Here is a 20,946-nt window from a genome sequence, read left to right on the forward strand (position 1 = left end):
ACAAAAAAAACAGCGAGTCTGGAACACTGACGCTAACCATTACATGGACGTGTTTCATGCAAGTGTCAACGATCGCGTAACGTGTCTACAACACGTTACTCATAGGTTAGAAATAAGTTTTTTGGGTATGCTAAACATTACCTCGACATGTTTCGACTTATGAGTAACTTACAAGTAACGTGTGTCAACGTGTCTCAACGATCGCGTAACGTGCCTACAACTTATGGCCAAGCGTATGCGGAACGTGCGAGTCATACGCTGGTATACGTCGAAAAATTTCAAGCATGGAAAATTTGTCGAACATCTCGGCGTACAAAGACGTATGCCAGCGTACTACAAAAAAAGCCAGCGTACTATGACGTATGCCAGCATGCTCTTAACGTATACAAACTTACCCATAACGTATTCGACGTGTGCCAGCGTTTTAGCCAAATTTTGCATACATCATGCATACGCTGGCTAAATCGTCAAGGTGTGACAGGGCCTTTACGGGTGTGAAATAAATGTCATTGTTTAAATATTCACCCGTTCGTTGCGTCGTTTCCCTCATTGAACTGCCATAATTAAGTTCGGAATACAAGCTGGCTTTTTAATAGCCGATAAAAGAATCGGGTCCAACAGGGCTTCGCAATAATACCCCGCTCGGTTAGGCCTAGGTCACATTTGCCACGGCGGCCGTGAGGTCTCCAAAATCTACGGCCACTAGCAATTATACGGCGGCCGCAGTATTTCCACGGTCACATAATGTAGCAGTCACATGTTTTTATTTTTCGGGGAGCTGCACGGCATATTTATAAATTGTGGAGACCGAAAAACGTGGGGTTGCCGTACGGTCTATGACTTGATGTCGCACGGTGACCTTAGGGCGTTCCTGCGGCAGCCATAGAATTTTCAAGGCAGACGCAAGGTGCCCGCAAGGCGACCGCAGGGGGACCCTAAGGCGAACGTGCTGCCAAACGGATGGTAACGAATGGGTTAATTTTTTATTTTTTTTTTTACCCGTTTTTTTTTTTGGCTTGTCGAATTGCTACAGCGAACGTAGAAATGAAGAAAGTTATAACTCCGCGTTATAATTCACGGTGACCTTACGAGCTGTAAAATATAGCCAAACGGCGTAGGGCCACCCTGAGGCCACCGCAGAAACTCTGCGGCCGCCGCATGTTTCTGTCAAATCAGAGGGCGTACGGCCGCCGTATCCTCGCCGTAGAGCAAATGTGACTTAGGCCTTATCACAAAACGGAGCGAGCTGCTTAAGCGGCTCGTTTCCAAGCAGGCCCCGTTGAGGTACAATCTCTCGATAGTCTGCCCGCGCGATTAATTAGGTAAATCGACCATTCAGCGATCGGACCCTGTAGCGCGCCGGTAAAGTGTTGACAAGGCTGTGGTGTGATTAAAACACACCCATAGCTGGATTTCGGCGTTGTTCCGAAAGCTGCGACTAGGTTTGCCCGTTCGGTGGGCGAGAGCGGCCGCCATTGGCTAGAAGCGGTCGCCCGCACGCCAACGGGCGGGAAACCACAACAATATATATAAAAGGAGGAGGAAGAGATTGGGACCATACTCTGTGCAGAGCGTTGGTGCTGCTTAAGCAGTCTCCTTGGCTATTGGGTACAAACCTGGACGGGTCGCCACTCCGACACAGGATACCAGCATGCTGCCACTTATTTTGCCGACCTCGGAAGGATGACAGGCCGAGTTAACCCCACCTGGTATTAATTCAACAGCTGAGTGAGATTTGAACTCAGGACCCTCAGATCCAAAGCCCACCACCCTAATCATTAAGCCAACACCAGGCATATATATAAAAGATAGGTTGGTCAAGTGGGAGAAAATGGCAAAAAGGATGGGTAACATCGAACGAACATGTCAAATATTTATTTTCAACTTCCTGACTATTTACCGCATCCTTTGATCTTAACATCATTAATTTGAAAAACATTTTAAAGTCAGGTTTTGCTCTGTTTAGTTTATTTATCCTCATTTATCATGTTCCTAACCCTACTTCTTATCTTTAGGAGCTCTCCGCTTACCCCCCGGGGTTCATGGCACAGCCACCATGCCAAAGCTACTACCCAGCACCAGGCTATGGCTCACCATACACTGGAACACTCTCCTCTTCTGCTATTCCTTCGTCATCGGTCATGTACCACATCCCAGACCCAACTACCATTCTACCTCCCAATGGTGAAGATTAATTTCTCTTTAAGGATTTTGAATTATTTAGACCCATTCTTTAAAATGCAGCAAAATATAATCGCCATGTTTGTTTTCAACAAGTAATGTGTGGATCTATTTCTCTGAATTTTTTTTTAACATCTGGAATTGTGCAAGTAAAGTGCAGTAATATTAGCAAAGGTAGGAGCGGAGACCCTCTACTGTAATCCCCTCCTGGTGAAACTCCAAACATCCATGCTTTCCACCTACCTCCACTCCTTTGCTCCTCTTTTTCTCCCAATTTAGGAACTGCCAATCCTACTCTTTCCTCTCGGGCCTCAAGCACGTGGTGAACCACCATTCTTTGTCATTCTCCATACCTATTTGCAATCTTTTCTACCCCCATTAACCATACCCTCTTGCATGTTCATGTTTCCTGTCTTCCTCTCTGTCATCTGACTACCTCGTATTTGATCCTCCTTTTTCCTATTCATTCATGTTGTGTCTGAACTGTTGTCCCATCATCAGTCAGTTGTATGTTTACCATCTGCTCTTCTATTCGCACAGATATTGTATCCCAGGAAAATTGAAAGACCATCTTTTTCTCTATCAGATAAGAAGACTTAATTATTTTTATCCCACCTGCAATATGCAGCACCAGCACACGACTCGCACACCGAGCATGTTTATTGCCTGGAGACCATTTGCCTTTTCAAACAAGAAGCCAAGGCACAGAACATACGTCTCTTGGTTTCATCAAATTTTTTTGAACCTGGCTTCTCTTTGCCATCAGTCCTCTTCAGCAACTTCCTCTCATAAATGCTTCTCATCTGACTACCTCCTTGTTTGCCTCCCTAAACACCAAACTTTCCACTCACTTTCACTCTTTTGTCTCTCTTTTATCCTGTCTCTGGAACTGCCACCCAGCTTATGTTGAGCTCTGCTCTTCCCTTCAATCCTTTAAGGTGACAGCTCACTGCCATGTTGCGCCAAACTTTGCATAAACCTCTGATCTTTTTTTTCATTTTGTGTTCCTTTATTTATCAATTTCATATCCGCTTCTTCCCTCTTTGCCTGCTGTCATTAAATATGTCTCGCAGGCCTCTGCTATGCGGTTCTTTTCTGAGTTTTGACACCTGCATGGAAATTGCAACACATACATAAGTAATAATTACAGAAAACAAGTAAACAGAGATAAATCACAATGTCACCAGTTAAATGACATGTGTTATGCATGAGCTTCATGGAGCAATGCCAACACAAAATAAGTCATAATTAGGAAAAACACAAGAGAAAGAAGAAGCAGTAAATAAACTTCAATACATACACAAGAGAAATCATGAACAGTAAATAAAGTATAAAAACAGCAAATATAGAGAAAGACAACATGAAAAGGAATGTACAGCGGTAATAACTCAGAATGCGTTGTCGAAAAATAAAAATCTCGAGGTAGCCAGCCGAACATGATGGGACTTTTTGTGAGATTACACATTCTTGATTCCTCCTCGAACACATTCAAAACGAGAGGGGGAGCACTCGGTAGAGTGCAAAACCTCCGCTGCCAATACTGCTGGGTCATTTAAGTGAACCTGATATCCTATTCATTGTAGGTCAAAACGGATCAGACTCTACTGAACCACGATTGAAGAAACTAAACTAGATCGACGTGCATGTAGAAATGCCCAAAAAAAAAAAATCGAAATATTTTTGAAAAAAATGGTGCAAAAAATTTTTTTTTTCTCCAACAAATTTATTTATTTTTGGTTGGAAATCACTTAGAACATGTAGAAATTCCAAAAAAAGAATTCAAATATTTTTTGAAAATGGCCGCCATATAGCGGCCATATTGGACTTTGGACCAAGTCCATAATCTAATGGCATGATCCTTGGACCATACCTAATCTCCCCACCAAGTTTCGTCGAAATCCGTTGAGTTTTTCCGTAATACTGTTCACAAACAAACAAAGACAGGGGTGAAAACAGTAACCTCCGTCGATCTTCGATGGCGGAGGTTAACTAGAATGGTACTCTGTAGAGCACATACCTCCGCCAGGCTGAACAGTTCACGTTTTGTAACCCACTGATAGACCGGATCTGGATCTGCACATGAACCGAAATCAAATCGGCTTGTTCTTTTTACCGAGCCAACTCATCCACATCGTTTTGGCAGAAAACGTCCAAAACTTTTTGAAATATTCTGATATGTATGTATATATATATATATATATATATATATATATATATATATATATATATATATATATATATATATATATATATATATATATATGTATGTATATATATATATATATATATATATATATATATATATATATATATATATATATATATCGTTCTAGGCCCTATCTCTCAATGACGAAGAATCGCTTAAAAAATTTTTTTTAATTCTCATATCTGGAACTGTATCTTCACCAAAATCGAATTGATTCTTCCTAGTCACACACCCAATGTGTCCACTAAGTGTCGACCAAAATCGTCCACAACTTTTTTTAAGATGTTGTGCTACATGTCGTTTTGGGCCCTATCTCTCAATGGTTGAAGAATCACAAAAATTATCGTATCCGGATCTGGACTCGGATGTTCACAAAAATCGAATCATTTTTTTTCCTTGTCACACACCCAACCTGTCCACAACATTTCGTCCAAATCGGTCCACAACGTTTTGAAATATCCTGTTCACAAACAGCCAGACAGATAGGGGTGAAAGCTTAACCTCCATCCACCTTCAGTGGTGGAGATAACCAAATATAAGAGCTTATGAAATACTATATTTGATCCTTTCCTTTCCTTTCATATGGAACACATGGCTGCTGGTTGCATCATTTCCTGGAGGCACGGCTCTGCCACTGATGTAGTGCCCCTTGTAGCTTGAAGCACAAATTTGGAATTTGTTTGTGGTGCTGGCAATAACTCTCCTACTCTTTGTGAAAGACAACTTGGGATCTTTAACGTCCATCGACTAATGCCAGCAGATGGGACGCCAGTTTAAAGTCCTTCCGATTGATGGCACACACATTGATGCACTGCCCCTGCCTGCGAAACTCCAGGATGACAGTTTATAGCTGGTCGAGATTGAAACCCACAATAGACATATGAGGCAAGTGTGACCACATTTGGTGCAACAGTCTAATCGGTAAATATCAACAGTAATATTCCAGAAACATGGTATGAGTTCTTGTTTTTAGTAGCTTCACCCCTAAGCCACCACCACTAGACTAGACTGCAGTTCATTGTCCTCACCACCATATCAAATTTGTTGTAAATTTCATATCCTTGCGTGTTCACATGTAATTTAATAACATGATCATTGTTTCAATTCAACAAGATTGCAGAATTCAGTGCTTTTTGAATCAAAGCAACAATTATCACATAGTAATTATATGTGTTCTTGCAGAATACCCCACCAACCTCGGTCCCAGCTCTCCAGCCACCAACACCAAAGATTTGTCTCACCGGGCTGATGAAAGCAAGGCAAGAGGCCGGAACCGTAAAGGAGTACCAACTCCTCCACTGGATGGAGACCTTTCGGTGGGCATGGTGACCTTTATAAGGTTGCATTATAACGCGGAACACTACTAATCGCATCCTTTTCACACTTTCTATCTGGAGGCTTTTACATGTTAGATTCTCCATCGCTGTCTTACATCCCAAAAGCCACCCTCTTTGAAGAATGAGTTGAGGGACCCACCATATTGATTTTTGATGTTAAAACTTCTTACGAAAGGTTGAAGTTTGTGTTTTATGCAAACTTCATCCAGTTATGTTCACTGGTAAAATTAAATCCTGACATTTAAGATAAAATTCGAAGGGGACAGCTATTTATTACATTGTAATGCACATGAAAAAGGGAGTGTGACAGTGGAGGTTGTGGGGGAGGGGGTGAGGGAGTTGGATGTCTAATATATATATATATATATATATATATATATATATATATATATATATATATATATATATATATATATATATATATATATATATATATATATATATATATATATTGTTGTAGTTGACGAAATTCGCAAATCACCATTCAGGTCCCTTAGGTGAGATATCTCTGTAAGTATATGTGTAGTTAGGCCCAAACCCGTTGTTTAGAGGGAATAAATGTCATTCATGCGGGCTGCGACCCTTTTAGATAGCCGTTTTTCTTTTACTATCTTTATTTTGGACCAGCCGCCATTACCACCACCACCAACCATGTCTCAACAGCCATCACACAACAACCACCAACCACAACGCCGCTTCACAACAACAACCACCAACCACAACGCCGCTTCACAACAACAGCCACGACCTTTACCGTCACAACTCGCCACCATCGCATCACCACCATTCTTGCGCCACTTGTGGGCACCGATACTGGACTCGTGCAGGGCGCGCACCAAGCAGCGTGTTCAGAAACATCACAGACTTTCCGAAGAAAACGGATCAAAAACGACTCGCGCCCACTTCTGTTCCGTCCTATCGGCTAGCTGGGGCGATTTGGCCCCGCCTCCAGGTACGTTGGAGTGTGGTCGCTATATGCAAATTCATGGATCAAAAATCATTCACGCCCACTTTTCCTCGGTCCAATGGGGAGCCAGTTAGAGGTGAAGGGTCGGAGGTAAAGGGTCAAAGGTGAAGGAGCGAGGCCATGGGGGATATAAACGGCTGCGTTCGTCAGTCAAGGCAGTTCGCAGTCAAGAGTTGGGAGTTCGCGGAGCCAGTGAAGAGTTGGGACGAGTCAAGAGAGGAGACGGAGAGGGCGATCGGACGAAGCTGTGGAGAGGCGGCGGCGGCGAAGGCGGTTGAGGGGGTGCTCGCGTCGGAGTCGGGGAGCTGCGGAGGGAGAGGCCGGCGGCGCGACCGAGGTCGTGGTGGAGACGCTCGTCGCGGGACCCGAGACAGGGAGATATCCTCCTTTCCCCCGAGCATCAACAACCCCCTCCTGTTTCCCCCCGTGCTGAGATAGTGCGACAAGGGGGCCCCTTTCCCACCCCCTACCAGACACTGTCCGCGAGGCCCGCGGAGTTGGGGCGCCACCGCCACTTTGCGTCTCATCATCAGACGGGTAGGCCCGACGCGGTCTCGGCCCCAGGCCCGCCTCATCCTTGAGGGTGGTCCTTTTCTTTTGCTTTGGGTATATGTGTTGTCGGCGCCGTCTGTGAAGTAAAATTGTATAAGTGTTGCCGTGTGCTCGGTAGTCGGATAGCTCTGCATTGTCTTCTTCTTTTATATTTGCTTTTTGTGTAATATTGTATGTTTCTTCTCCTTTTACATTTGCTTTTGGTGTAATTGTATGTGTGTGCTTTCCGTGTGCCATCGCGAAATAAATGTGAATTATGTTGAACTGTTTTCCCGTTTCGCTTCGTCTTTTCTTTCATTGAATCTCCATCTTACTTCACGTAAAGGGTTGGTAGTGGGCTGAATACGCCCGATAATTAATCGAACCGTCGAGGCCGACGATAACACCGCTCGGTTATCCCGATAGTACGGAACGGGTCACTTAAAGTGGCCCGTGTCCGAAGTCGACCTGCGGCGAGGTGCGATCGCCCAGTCTACCCTCCGTGTGGGTACTTAGGTAGGTCGAATTTGGCGAGCAACCCTATCCCACGCGGGGGGCCGATTGGCACGATCGTGGTGAGACCGAAAGGTCCACCCGTGACTGGTTCCCGGCGTTAGTCCGAGAGGGTCACGACTGGATTGTCCGTCCGGTGGGCGACGTGCCGCGATTCGAGTTACGTGGCCGTTCGCACGCCGGCGGGCGCGAATCCGCAACAATATATATGTATATTAGTGGAGTGTGCTTACACATTGTGTAAACATGGAAACCGTATTTCCTCATTCTCGGGTCGCTCACCTGCATTTGATTTTTCATTCATTTATTTGCATTTTTTTCACCTATTTAGGGCTTCAAGCATGGCTGAAGCTCTATTGAAATCATTAGTATTATTATTATTATTAAAGGCGTTTTTATGTTCTACTGACCGATTTTGTGGCGGATCTGGAGGGAAAACTGTCAGATGAAATTGAACGAAACTTAACAGGATAATTACTCACCACCTGAAATTTATACTATGAAACATTTGATGACGTAGGTCACGTGGTATGGCGGCCATATTGGATTTTATCCAAAACCTAAAAACATCTTCTTCTCCAGAATGGATAACACGACAGCCTCAAACTTTTGCACACATTTGCTAAGTTCCATGGTAATGTTAATTTGTTAATTTGGTCCAAATCGTTACATAATTCATATGATTTAAAATGATGCCGATTCGCCTCATTAAATATGCAAATGAGAGTTGAAAAAATTTAATGACAAATTTCGATAGCACATAAACAGGGGACTCCCAATATATTCATACTATGTCTGTATTTGACCCCAGTGAGCCCCCAGTGCCCCCGAAAGTTGAAAATGACCCATTTTTGAAATGTCATAAAATAAAAACAACGCTTGGATTAAATTCAATGAAACTTATCCATTTAATAACTCTCCACCTTATGATTATACTTTGAAAATTTTGATGACGTTGCTCACGTGGTATGGCGGCCATATTGGATTTTCTCCAAAACCTAAAAACATCTTCTCCAGAAGGGATAACCCAACCGCCTCAAGCTTTTGCACACATGTCCAATATTCCATGAGAATGTTAAGTTGTTAATTTGGTCAAAATCGTTATTTAATTAATTTGATTTTAAATTATGCCGATTTGCCTCATTAAATATGCAAAATCTGCAAATGAGAGTTGAAAAAATTTAATGACAGATTTAGATAGGACATAAACAGGGGACTCCAAATATGTTTATAGCATGTCTGGACTTGACCCCAGTGAGGCCCCAGAGCCCCCCAAAGTTTAAAATCACCCATTTTTGAAATGTCGTTAAATGAAAACAATGCTTTGATGAAATTCAATGAAACTTATCCATTTAATAACTCTCCACCTGAAGTTTATTTTTGAAAATTTTGATGACGTAGGTCATGTGGTATGGCGGCCATATTGGATTTTCTCCAAAACCTAAAAACATCTTCTTCTCCAGAAGGGATAACCCAACAGCCTCAAGCTTTTGCACACATATCCGGTATTCCATTGGAATGTTAAGTTGTTAATTTGGTCCAAATCGTTGCATAATTTATATGATTAAAATGATGCCGATTCGCCTCATTAAATATGCAAATGAGAGTTGAAAAAATTTTAATGACAGATTCTGATAGGCCTTGAAGAGGGGATTCCAAATATGTTTACACGATGTCTGTATTTTACCCCAGTGAGGCCCCAGAGCCCCCCAAAGTTGAAAATCACCCATTTTTGACATGTCGTAAAATGAAAACCAAAGAAGATAGACAAAAAGTGACCACACATTCTGGAAGATATTTTAACGTTCTACAAGTTCGCCATTTACATTAATATGCAAATGTGGAGTTATTGGACTTTTTTGGGGACTTGAAAATTTGTCCAGCCTCGATTTGTCCAATGTGAAGTTTCTTTCTCGATCATGTATTGCTATGGGCTTTTCAATCCTTCATTGATACAACATGAGGGACCCCGTAGCTGGACCCCATTGCAGACTTGAACTAACTTTCTAACTCGGAAAACCCATATCATGTGACAGGGTGATAGTGTTGAAATTTGTTAATATGGAGGCACGCCTTGAAGCCCGGGATTACTGGTTTCCCAGTTTTAATTATATTTTCATTTGTGGATGCTTTCCGACAGTTCTGTGATTTTTCCTGGTGTATCGGCTTCGATGGCCATCGGCAGACAAAATTACCGTGCTTCCCCATTGTATTGGGTCACTCACCTGCATTTATTTTTAAAATTCTTAGAAATTAGAAAGAGATATATATATATATATATATATATATATATATATATATATATATATATATATATATATATATATATATATATATATATATATATATATATATATATATATATATATATATATATATATATATATATATGTGTAGTCGACACACAGCCCTTCTTGTCAGAGGCTGCATAAAGCAACCAAGAAAAGCTACACAAAGTAGGCCCTTTGTTTTTTCAAGCCCCACCTGGGTTCCTCCACAACTGCAGATATTTACAAGTAGCACATACATGATAATCCCAATGCTGCATGCCCCCCGCAGCTGTGTGACCGGTTTCATCACTTTTTGGCAAGTCATCAGCGACAGTATAGGCAGAAACACAGACCAACGAGGCTCCCAAACATGTTGCACATGCAATGCCAATCGCAGTTCACATATATAAATACTAAAAGCCCAAAAGGATTACCTTGTGTAGCTTGTCTTGGTTGCTTTATGTAGCCTATTTCACTATGAGGGCCTAGTGTTGATGAATTATAAAGTCTTAATCACAGCTGGGGAAAACTGGTGAGGTGAAAGCTGATTGTGTTGCAGAAGAACACAACGTGACGGTGACATCACGATGTTGCTGTAAGTTAGACAGCTGATTATAACAATCTTTATTTCCAACTGCAAAACCATCCTCTTAATGGGCGAGAGTACGGCAACAAACGATGCACTTGTGTGGCAGACAATGCTTGTTTGTCACAAGTGGTGCAGGGACACCATTTGCCCTATTCTTGCCATACACGGTTCGTGTGTGTGTGTGTGTGTGTGTGTGTGTGTGTGTGTGTGTGTGTGTGTGTGTGTGTGTGTGTGTGTGTGTGTGTGTGTGTGTGTGTGTGTGTGTGTGTGTGTGTGTGTGTGTGTGTGTGTGTGTGTGTGTGTGTGTGTGTGTGTGTGTGTGTGTCCCAATCAAAAAAACGCATTTTCAAACAAGAAGCCAAGGCACAGAACACGTCTCTTGTTTTCATCTTTTGGTTGTTTTTTTTAATCTTCCCCGTTATATGCTTGTATTTATCGGACACAATAAGAAAGGTAGCATCGATTGCCAAAATGTGTGTGTGTGTATATATTGTTGTGGTTACCAAATTCGCAAACCACCATTCAGGTCCCTTAGGTGAGATATCTCGGTAAGTAAATGTGTAGTTAGGCCCAAACCCGTTGTCTAGTGGGAATACATGTCATTTATGCGTGCTGCGACTCTTCAGGATAGCCGTTTTTCTTTTACTATCTTTAATTTGGACCAACCGCCATTGTTACCACCACCAACCACCACATCAACCACCCACCGCGGCGCCGCTTCACGTCACACCTCGCAACCGTCGCATCGCCACCGTTCTTGCGCCGCTTGTGGGTACCGGTGTTGGACTCGTGCAGGGCGCGCGCCGAACAGCGTGGACAAAACCACGGATTTTCCACTTCAAAAACGGATCAAAAACGACACACGCCCACTTTTGTTCCGTCCAATCGGTGAGCGAGGGGCGATTTGGCCCCGCCCCCAGGGCGTTGGAGGGCGATCGATATATGCAAATTTATGGATCAAAAAGCATTCACGCCCACTTTTTCTCGGGCCAATGGGGAGCGAGGTGAAAGGTCGAAGGGAGGGGGTCAAAGATGAGAGAGCGAAGCCACGGGGATGATATAAGCGACCGCGTTCGTCAGTCAAGTGGACAAGAGTTAAGACTTCGCGGGCGGTGGAGTTGGGAAGAAGAAGCAAGAAGGAGTTGGTCGTCGTCGTGTGCGTTGGAGTCGGAGCAAAAGGGGACGGAGCTGTGGAGAGGCGGCGAGGGCAGACGAGGGGGTGCTCGCGTCGTGCAGGGAGCTGCACACCAGGGAGGCCGACGGCGCGACCTGGCCGAGGTGGAGACGCTCGTCGCGGGACTCGAGGCAGAGTGGAAATCCTCTATACCCCGAGCATCAGCAACCCCCTCCTGTTTCCCCCCGCGCTGAGATAGTGCGACCAAGGGGGCCCCTTTCCCACCCCCTACCAGACACTGCCCGCGAGGCCCGCGGAGTTGAGGCACCATCGCCGCTCCGCGTCTCATCACCAGACGGGTAGGCCCGACCCGGTCTCGGCCTCAGGCCCGCCTCATCTTTGAGGGTATTCTTTTTCTTGGTTTTGGATATGTGTTGTCGGCGCCGTCTGTGAAGTAAAATTGTATAAGTGTTGCCATGTGCTCGCGTAATCGGTATTAGATCTGCATTGTCGCATTTGCTTTTTGTGTAAAATTGCATTGTGTTTCTTTTCTTTTCTATGTGCTTTTGGTGGAATTGTATATGTGCGCTTTCCGTTCATCGCGAATAAATGTGCTTTGTGTTGAACTGTTTCCCGCTTCGCTTCGTCATTTCTTTCATTGAATCCTCATCTTGCTTCACGTAAAGGGTTGGTAGTGGGCTGAATACGCCCGATAATTAATCGAACCGTCGAGGCCGACGATAACACCGCTCGGTTATCCCGATAGTATGGAATGGGTCGCTTAAGTGGCCCGTGTCCGAAGTCGACCTGCGGCGAGGTGCGATCGCCCGGTCTACCCTCCGCGTGGGTACTTGGGTAGGTCGAATTTGGCGAGCAACCCTATCCCACGCGGGGGCTGATTGGCTCGATCGCAGTGAGACCGAAAGGTCCACCCGTGACTGGTTCCCGGCGTTAGTCCGAGAGGGTCACGACTGGATTGTCCGTCCGGTGGGCGACGTGCCGCGATTCGAGTTACGTGGCCGTCAACACGCCGGCGGGCGCGAATCCGTAACACTGGTGTCAGGTCGTGCGATACAAATCCATCGCCCTCCTCGCGGCACTGGTATCGGAGAACAGGAAAACGGGCTCTCCTGTCTCCAATTAAATTCACGGGAATCGGTCCAGGGGTGAGAGAAGCGACCCCCGATTCCCTCCAAATTACGAGCGATTCAAATTAACCCTTTAAGAGAAGCAAGATGGCGTCTCAAGGCGTGCGGGAGCCGGGGGTATTAGAAATGTATATGTGTAGTAATGTAGAATCCATGGCCCAGGATGGAATGCCCGTGCAGGAACATGAACTCGCCCAACTGAACCCAGAGCCCGAAATGGGTGCGGCAGCGGCCGCGGTGTATGACACCTTCCCCCCCCCCCTCTCCACCAAAACCCTTCCCCAACCCTTGCCGAAACGGCTCAGCTGAGTGCATCCGACATAGCCCAGCTATGCACCATGCTGGCGAACATGAACGAAAAAATGGATACATTCACAAACGAAATAAAACGCATGAAAACTAAAATGGAAACAAACATGAAGGAAGAAACGAAAAAGCTCCGGGGGGAGACGCAGAACATGGGCCGATGCCTGCAGGCGGGCATGAAGGCCGTGACCAGGGAACTCAAAATGGCGACTCCACGTGTAGGAGCGAACGAGCGGGAAGGGGGTGCAGCGGCTGACAGGCCCGCTGTGGAGGCGGGTGAAAAAATAATTCGGGGAACGTGTTGGGCGAGGGTCGTGACAGAAGAATCGACGGTGACCAAAAGGGAAAAATTAAATGGGGAGACTAAAACGTGTGAGACGAGACACGAGGTGACGACAACGGAAATAATAGTGGAGACAAGGGAGGTAAAGGGTGAAGAGTTGGCAGTGACGGTAGCCGGGAAGGGAACGATAGAGGAGAGACTACACGATAAAGACGGGGTAACGCACACACACACACGGAGGTAGTGGAGGATAATGGGGGTGAGCTCGCGGAGCGTGTAGGGACCCAGTGCGAGCACCTGGGTGGCCTCCTCCAGGAACGAGGGGAGGGAGTATGCCCCCTTGAGGCGAGTCACGACCAGGTGAGTTCGGTCGTGCTTTGCGAGGTTGAGGGGACGGGTGCTGTGAACGGGTGCACGGAAAGCTTGGGGGGTATAGAGGCCCCGGAGACCCTTGTGGGGACACGAATCCCCAGTGTGGTTGTCCCTGTGTGTGTGGTGCAAGGTGTGAGTGCGTCCCCGTGTGTGGAAGCGACCCCGTGTGTGAGTGGTGTGGTGGCGATGGTGCCGGAGTACGTGCTTCCCAGCACGCCGTGTGTGGATGAGGAACCGTGTGTGTGTCGCCGTGTGTGTGAATGAGACACCGCGGTTGAGTGCCCCCGCGTGTGTGGATGAGGCACCGCGGTTGAGTGCCCCCGCGTGTATGAGTGAGGAATGGTGTATGAGTGAGGCACCGCGGGTGAGTGCCCCCGCGTGCGTGAGTGAACGGCCGAATGCAAGGGAGACCGTGTGTGTGAGAGCGGTATGTGAGGGAGATGTCGGTTGGCATGCGGGAGCACGCAGCCGCGTCTCCCGGTGTGAATTTAATGGAATGGAGTGTGAGCGTCGTAACACGCAGGTGTGCGTGGGTCGAATGGCGACGACGGCGACATGGGAGAAACGAAAGCCGAGTAGCGGCTGTAGTTGTTTCGGGGACCGTGCCGGGTTCGCCCAGCAGTGAGCACGCGGTTCGTGCTGTGCAACGCACGAGACCGCCACGTGCTCGCTTGCGAGAGTGAAGTCCCGGTCCGGAAACGCACGCGGTGGATTTGCCGATCCCGCGGACGGACAAAGTTCAGGCAGGTAAACGGATTTGGACCGGATGGGTTCTCCACGCGATCGTGTGTGTTAAGCTCCAACGGGCAAAGCACATGTGTTCGCGTGGGGAACCCCTCGAGACGTGGGGCTTGTGTTTTTTTTATGCGCACGGTGACGCCTTGGCTGCACGTGGGGTTGGAATCCGGCAGGAGGGGTATCTCTGCCGGATGGTGCCGTCCAAGGAGGGACGAGGAACACGTGCAGCTGCATGACGTCACGGGCGGGTGCAAAGTGCGCGAGCTGCGAGTTGCCGCGCAGGTGCTGCGCATGAAAAAAAAAATAATAAAAAACAAGCCTCACTTTTGGGTGCACAGGATTCCTGGGCAAGGGGTGGAAGACCCCCTTACCTGGGCACAGGATGGAAACTAGTTAGGGGGAAGGGTTAGCTTAGCTAGACCGACTTCATGGGGCAGGGGTAAGTCCTCATGGAGTCCGTGGAATGGATTAGTTAGAGGGATTGTAGCCAGATTTAGGTTGGGAAATTGATTAATGGGATTATTTGGAGACAGTGACAGACTTGAGGATGTGTAGAGGGGACGTAGCTTAGCTACGTAGGTTAAAAGGAACGTGCTGTAGTTTAAGGGACGACGTGGGAGCACGAGTTAGTTAGGGGAGGTAGTTAGGAGGATGGCAGAGTTCGGTGGTGTGTGTGTTGAAGAGTTGTTGGTGAGTTATGAGGTGGAGGCATGTGCTTGGTGAGTGAGTGAGGCCAGCGGGTCTGTGTGTATGGAGCGAATGGGGAATGCATGGTGCGATGAGTGATTGGGGGGAGGAGTGACTCCCGCCCAAGGGACCCCGGGGTCAGTGTAGATTGAGTTAGCTGGGTTAGTCAAATTGAAAAATGGAGGTCGTTTTATTGTTGGTGGGAAAGTAGGCTCGAGACCCATTTGGAGGGGTGCAGGAGCCCTGTTGACGGGCTTGGGAGCGTGGCTGCGAAAGGTGAGTATCGCTGAGTGGGTACCCCGGGCACCAGGCGAGTCGGCCGCGGTAGGCCAAGGGCCCATGGGGGGCCGGGATAGCGTAGTGGGCACGGGTGCGTCTGCTTGGTGCGGGGGCCCGGGGCGCCATTAGCCGCGTGGGCAGTGTTGTGGGCAAGGGTGACCCTCGGAAAGGGGCCCGGGAAGCCAGCCTGCCACGTGTGCGTTTCAGGGGAGGTGCCATGGGGGGCACTCCCCGGTGTTAGGGAGCTGGTAGGCTCGGAGGCAGTGTAGTGCCCGGGGGTGCCATAGCGGGAGATTCGGCAGAGGGTCGTGCCTGCCAAAGGGAGCCACGTGTCCCAGCCAGGAGACCGTGTGAGGGCACGGAGAGAAAATTGGGGGGCGAGGCCCGAAATTGTGAGGACACCAACACAGGCGACGGGAATCTGGGTTGTTAGAACCAATAGTTTAAGCGAGAGGCGCTTGTTGAAAGCCCCGGGGTAGTTTAACAGTTAAATGGTTAGGGTAGATTAGGAGATGTACCCCTCCGCACCATCCATCCCCTCGCTGTCGTTGTGGGCCGCTGGACCCACTTTGGTTAGATCGCCGAACTCTGGGGAGGCCATTCTGAGGCTTCGTTGGGCCTCGACACAGGACGTTAGCTCTCCCTTATTCCCCTCCGGGAAGGGAACGTAGGGGTTGGGAGTAGGCGAGGTGACAGGATAGGTTAGCCGAACAAGGACGATAAAGGGGGTTAGGGGACGATTTATAGTGGGGGAGTAAAAATAAAAACAACAAAAAAATAAGTTGGGGCTAAATTGGGGTTTGACAAATTAAGGGAGTGGGTATGTACAGTGACAGGCAAAGGCGATAGGTTGGGAGGGAGACAGGTAGGTAGGTCCGAGCCCGCCTTCTGAGTGGCCAGCACCACCGCACCCCCTCCACCAACCTCCACTGAACGGCAAAGGCTGGCCAGCTTCATCGGCTGGCTGTTTTTCTTCAAGGCCTGTGCCGGCCAACTTCATCGGCAGCTGTTGTTTTGCTGCGAGGCCTGTGCCGGCTGGATCGTCTGCAGCTGCTGTGCTGCAAGGCCTGTGCCGGCCCACTTCATCTGCTGGCTGTTTTTTCTTCAAGGCCTGTGCCGGCCAGTTCGTCTGCCGGCTGTGTTTGCCTGCAGCGGCCTTCTTCTGCGGGCTGTGTTGCCTGCACCTTTGCCATGCCATGCCCACTGCCCACGTTCACCAGCCCCGTTCAATTTTTGCTTTGCCCCCCCCCCCTGTTCATTTCCATGTGCGCCAGGATCCGCAAGGCAACAGTTTGCAAGCTGCAAGAACTGCCCCGTTGGCAGCTACAACACGGGCCTGCAGTGGCGGCCCGTGCACCGTGTTTGTGTCCATCCATCCATTCGTTGTGTTCATTGCGTGTGCCACTTGAGCTGGCACGGAGACTGCGTTTGTGCAGCCCATGCACCGTTGTGGTTCACTGCGTTCAGTTCAAAAGGGAATGCCTTGGACTGCGTGTGAGCAGCCAGCCACGTTCCCTGTCACCTGCATTGTTTTGATCCAGAGACTGCATGCGAGCAGCCTGGCTCCCTGTTAACTGCTTTTCTTTTGCAGAGTTCATTGATCCTGGGCCATGGTTTAGTGTAAAATTTGTAAGTTAAGGTTAAGATGTACTGTAAATATGAGTGCGCCCCCGGCATGTCTGTCTTAGCGCCGGCAATTTTATTTAAGTTGTCCGTGTGAGTGAGTTTGTTTAGGTAGTTACGCAGCCCTCAGGTTATTTATTTTGGGGACACGAATACCATGAATGTCGCACTCAGGGATCCGTAGGTAAAATGTACTAGGGGAAAACTACACATGATGGCACACGAGAATTTGACGACTCGGGACGAGTCTGTAAAAAGGGGAGGGGGTAGTGTTGTGGTTACCAAATTCGCAAACCACCATTCAGGTCCCTTAGGTGAGATATCTCGGTAAGTATATGTGTAGTTAGGCCCAAACCCGTTGTCTAGTGGGAATACATGTCATTTATGCGTGCTGCGACTCTTCAGGATAGCCGTTTTTCTTTTACTATCTTTAATTTGGACCAACCGCCATTGTTACCACCACCAACCACCACATCAACCACCCACCGCGGCGCCGCTTCACGTCACACCTCGCAACCGTCGCATCGCCACCGTTCTTGCGCCGCTTGTGGGTACCGGTGTTGGACTCGTGCAGGGCGCGCGCCGAACAGCGTGTACAAAACCACGGATTTTCCACTTCAAAAACGGATCAAAACGACACACGCCCACTTTTGTTCCGTCCAATCGGTGAGCGAGGGGCGATTTGGCCCCGCCCCCAGGGCGTTGGAGGGCGATCGATATATGCAAATTTATGGATCAAAAAGCATTCACGCCCACTTTTTCTCGGGCCAATGGGGAGCGAGGTGAAAGGTCGAAGGGAGGGGGTCAAAGATGAGAGAGCGAAGCCACGGGGATGATATAAGCGACCGCGTTCGTCAGTCAAGTGGACAAGAGTTAAGACTTCGCGGGCGGTGGAGTTGGGAAGAAGAAGCAAGAAGGAGTTGGTCGTCGTCGTGTGCGTTGGAGTCGGAGCAAAAGGGGACGGAGCTGTGGAGAGGCGGCGAGGGCAGACGAGGGGGTGCTCGCGTCGTGCAGGGAGCTGCACACCAGGGAGGCCGACGGCGCGACCTGGCCGAGGTGGAGACGCTCGTCGCGGGCCTCGAGGCAGAGTGGAAATCCTCTATACCCCGAGCATCAGCAACCCCCTCCTGTTTCCCCCCGCGCTGAGATAGTGCGACCAAGGGGGCCCCTTTCCCACCCCCTACCAGACACTGCCCGCGAGGCCCGCGGAGTTGAGGCACCATCGCCGCTCCGCGTCTCATCACCAGATGGGTAGGCCCGACCCGGTCTCGGCCTCAGGCCCGCCTCATCTTTGAGGGTATTCTTTTTCTTGGTTTTGGATATGTGTTGTCGGCGCCGTCTGTGAAGTAAAATTGTATAAGTGTTGCCGTGTGCTCGCGTAATCGGTATTAGATCTGCATTGTCGCATTTGCTTTTTGTGTAAAATTGCATTGTGTTTCTTTTCTTTTCTATGTGCTTTTGGTGGAATTGTATATGTGCGCTTTCCGTTCATCGCGAATAAATGTGCTTTGTGTTGAACTGTTTCCCGCTTCGCTTCGTCATTTCTTTCATTGAATCCTCATCTTGCTTCACGTAAAGGGTTGGTAGTGGGCTGAATACGCCCGATAATTAATCGAACCGTCGAGGCCGACGATAACACCGCTCGGTTATCCCGATAGTACGGAACGGGTCGCTTAAGTGGCCCGTGTCCGAAGTCGACCTGCGGCGAGGTGCGATCGCCCGGTCTATCCTCCGCGTGGGTACTTAGGTAGGTCGAATTTGGCGAGCAACCCTATCCCACGCGGGGGCTGATTGGCTCGATCGCGGTGAGACCGAAAGGTCCACCCGTGACTGGTTCCCGGCGTTAGTCCGAGAGGGTCACGACTGGATTGTCCGTCCGGTGGGCGACGTGCCGCGATTCGAGTTACGTGGCCGTCAGCACGCCGGCGGGCGCGAATCCGTAACAATATGTGTATATATATATATATATATATATATATATATATATATATATATATATATATATATATATATATATATATATATATATATATATATATATATATATATATATATATATATATATATATATATATATATATATATATATATATATATATATATATATATATATATATATATATATATATATATATATATATATACACACGAGGTGTGTTCAAAAAGTATCCAACCTTAATTTTTCGTGCGTAAACAAATGAATCTAGGGAGGCGTGGTTTGGTGCACGTATGTAGGCGATCCTAATTCGTATGCGTGAATATTTTCCCACCTGCAGAAGCTGTCAGTCACCGACAGACCGCCAATGAGTGAGGAAGTGTAAGTGAGCGCCGTCGGATTTTCGTTTTTGACAAAATGACAAAAACTTGAACAATGCTACTGCATCAAATTTTGTGTAAAGCTTGGCGATGCCCAAGTGGAAACGATCCGGAAGATTCAACAGGCCTTCGGGAACGATGCAATGGGCACCACATAGATAAAAGAGTGGTACAACCGCTTCAAAGATGGTCGCACATCAGTGGAAAGTGAAGCACGTTCTGGTAGGCCCTCAACATCCCAAAATGAGATCGTCATTGACCGAGTGAGGACCCTGCTGCTGCAGGATCGTCGAATCACGATCAGAGAACTTGCAGACGAGGCGGGCGTCAGCATTGGATCCGTTCATTCCATTGTGACTGAGGATTTGGGCTTAAGGAGAATCTCAGCGAAGTTCGTGCCAAAGCTGCTAACGATCGAGCAGAAGCAACTCCGTTTGGAGATCGCACAGGACATGCTGGAGACTGAACAGCGATCTCAACTTCTTCAACACAGTGATCACTGGCAATGAGACCACAGTGATCCGTCATTTTGTCAAAAACGAAAATCCGACCATGCTCACTTACACTTGCTCACTCATCGGTGGTCTGTCGGCGACTGACAGCTTCTGCAGGCGGGAAAATATTCACGCATACGAATTAGGATCGCCTACATACGTGCACCAAACCACGCCTCCCTAGCTTCATTTGTTTCCGCACAAAAAATTAAGGTTGGTTACTTTTTGAAAACACCTTATATATATATATATATATATATATATATATATATATATATATATATATATATATATATATATATATATATATATATATATATATATATATATATATATATATATATATATATATATATATATATATATATATATATATATATATATATATATATATATATATATATATATATATATATATATATATATATATATATATATATATATATATATATATATATATATATATAGTTACGGATCTGGAAACCAGATGCATTCAAACATACAGATGTCCCAAGAGTCAGTTATTCCGTTAAGTACATGTGAGACAGGTCCCTTCCTTTTGTCTCGTGGGAGAATCAAAGGTGTGCGTTGCGATGTCCTTTTCGGTAGGTTATTACATCCAACGAACCCTCCAACGATCATCCAACGAAACCATCCAACGAAACCATCCAACGATCATCTAACAACCATCCAACGAACCATCCCATGAACCCTCCAACAGACCATCCAACAAAAAAAACAACCAACCACGGTACCTTCCAGTGCTTGCAACCCTCGCCTCGCTGACCACAGCATATGGGGCAAAAACGTCCAGTCCGCAGTTCCTATTCGGCTTCTCCAAGCGCTCCAATTCTTTCTTGTCGAGTCCACACGCGTGGAGTGGGCGGGTCTCGCCGAGGCCCCGCCCAGAAAAGGGCGGACCCATGGGAGCCTCGTTCAATCAGGGCGGACGGTGATGTCTGTTTCACCGAGCCCCCACCCCTTTTGGGGAG

General features: G+C 47.3%; 1 protein-coding gene across 8 annotated transcripts in view; it reads left to right on the forward strand.

The window, feature by feature from the left end:
- Nucleotides 1-20,946, forward strand: part of LOC147027015 (protein phosphatase EYA2-like) — a 130,517-nt gene that overhangs the window by 49,499 nt on the left and 60,072 nt on the right. For all 8 annotated transcript variants that reach the window (XM_085883057.1, XM_085883058.1, XM_085883056.1 and 5 more), the window contains exons 8-9: nucleotides 2,016-2,184; nucleotides 5,570-5,703. In XM_085883057.1, coding sequence (XP_085739183.1) covers nucleotides 2,016-2,184; nucleotides 5,570-5,703 — 303 coding nt within the window. The remainder of the gene's footprint in view (nucleotides 1-2,015; nucleotides 2,185-5,569; nucleotides 5,704-20,946) is intronic.

This window comes from Eptatretus burgeri, chromosome 5 (genome assembly GCF_056783735.1).
Source record: "Eptatretus burgeri isolate ZD-2024b chromosome 5, Ebu_testis_v1, whole genome shotgun sequence".
In the NCBI taxonomy this organism is placed as follows: Eukaryota; Metazoa; Chordata; class Myxini; order Myxiniformes; family Myxinidae; genus Eptatretus; species Eptatretus burgeri.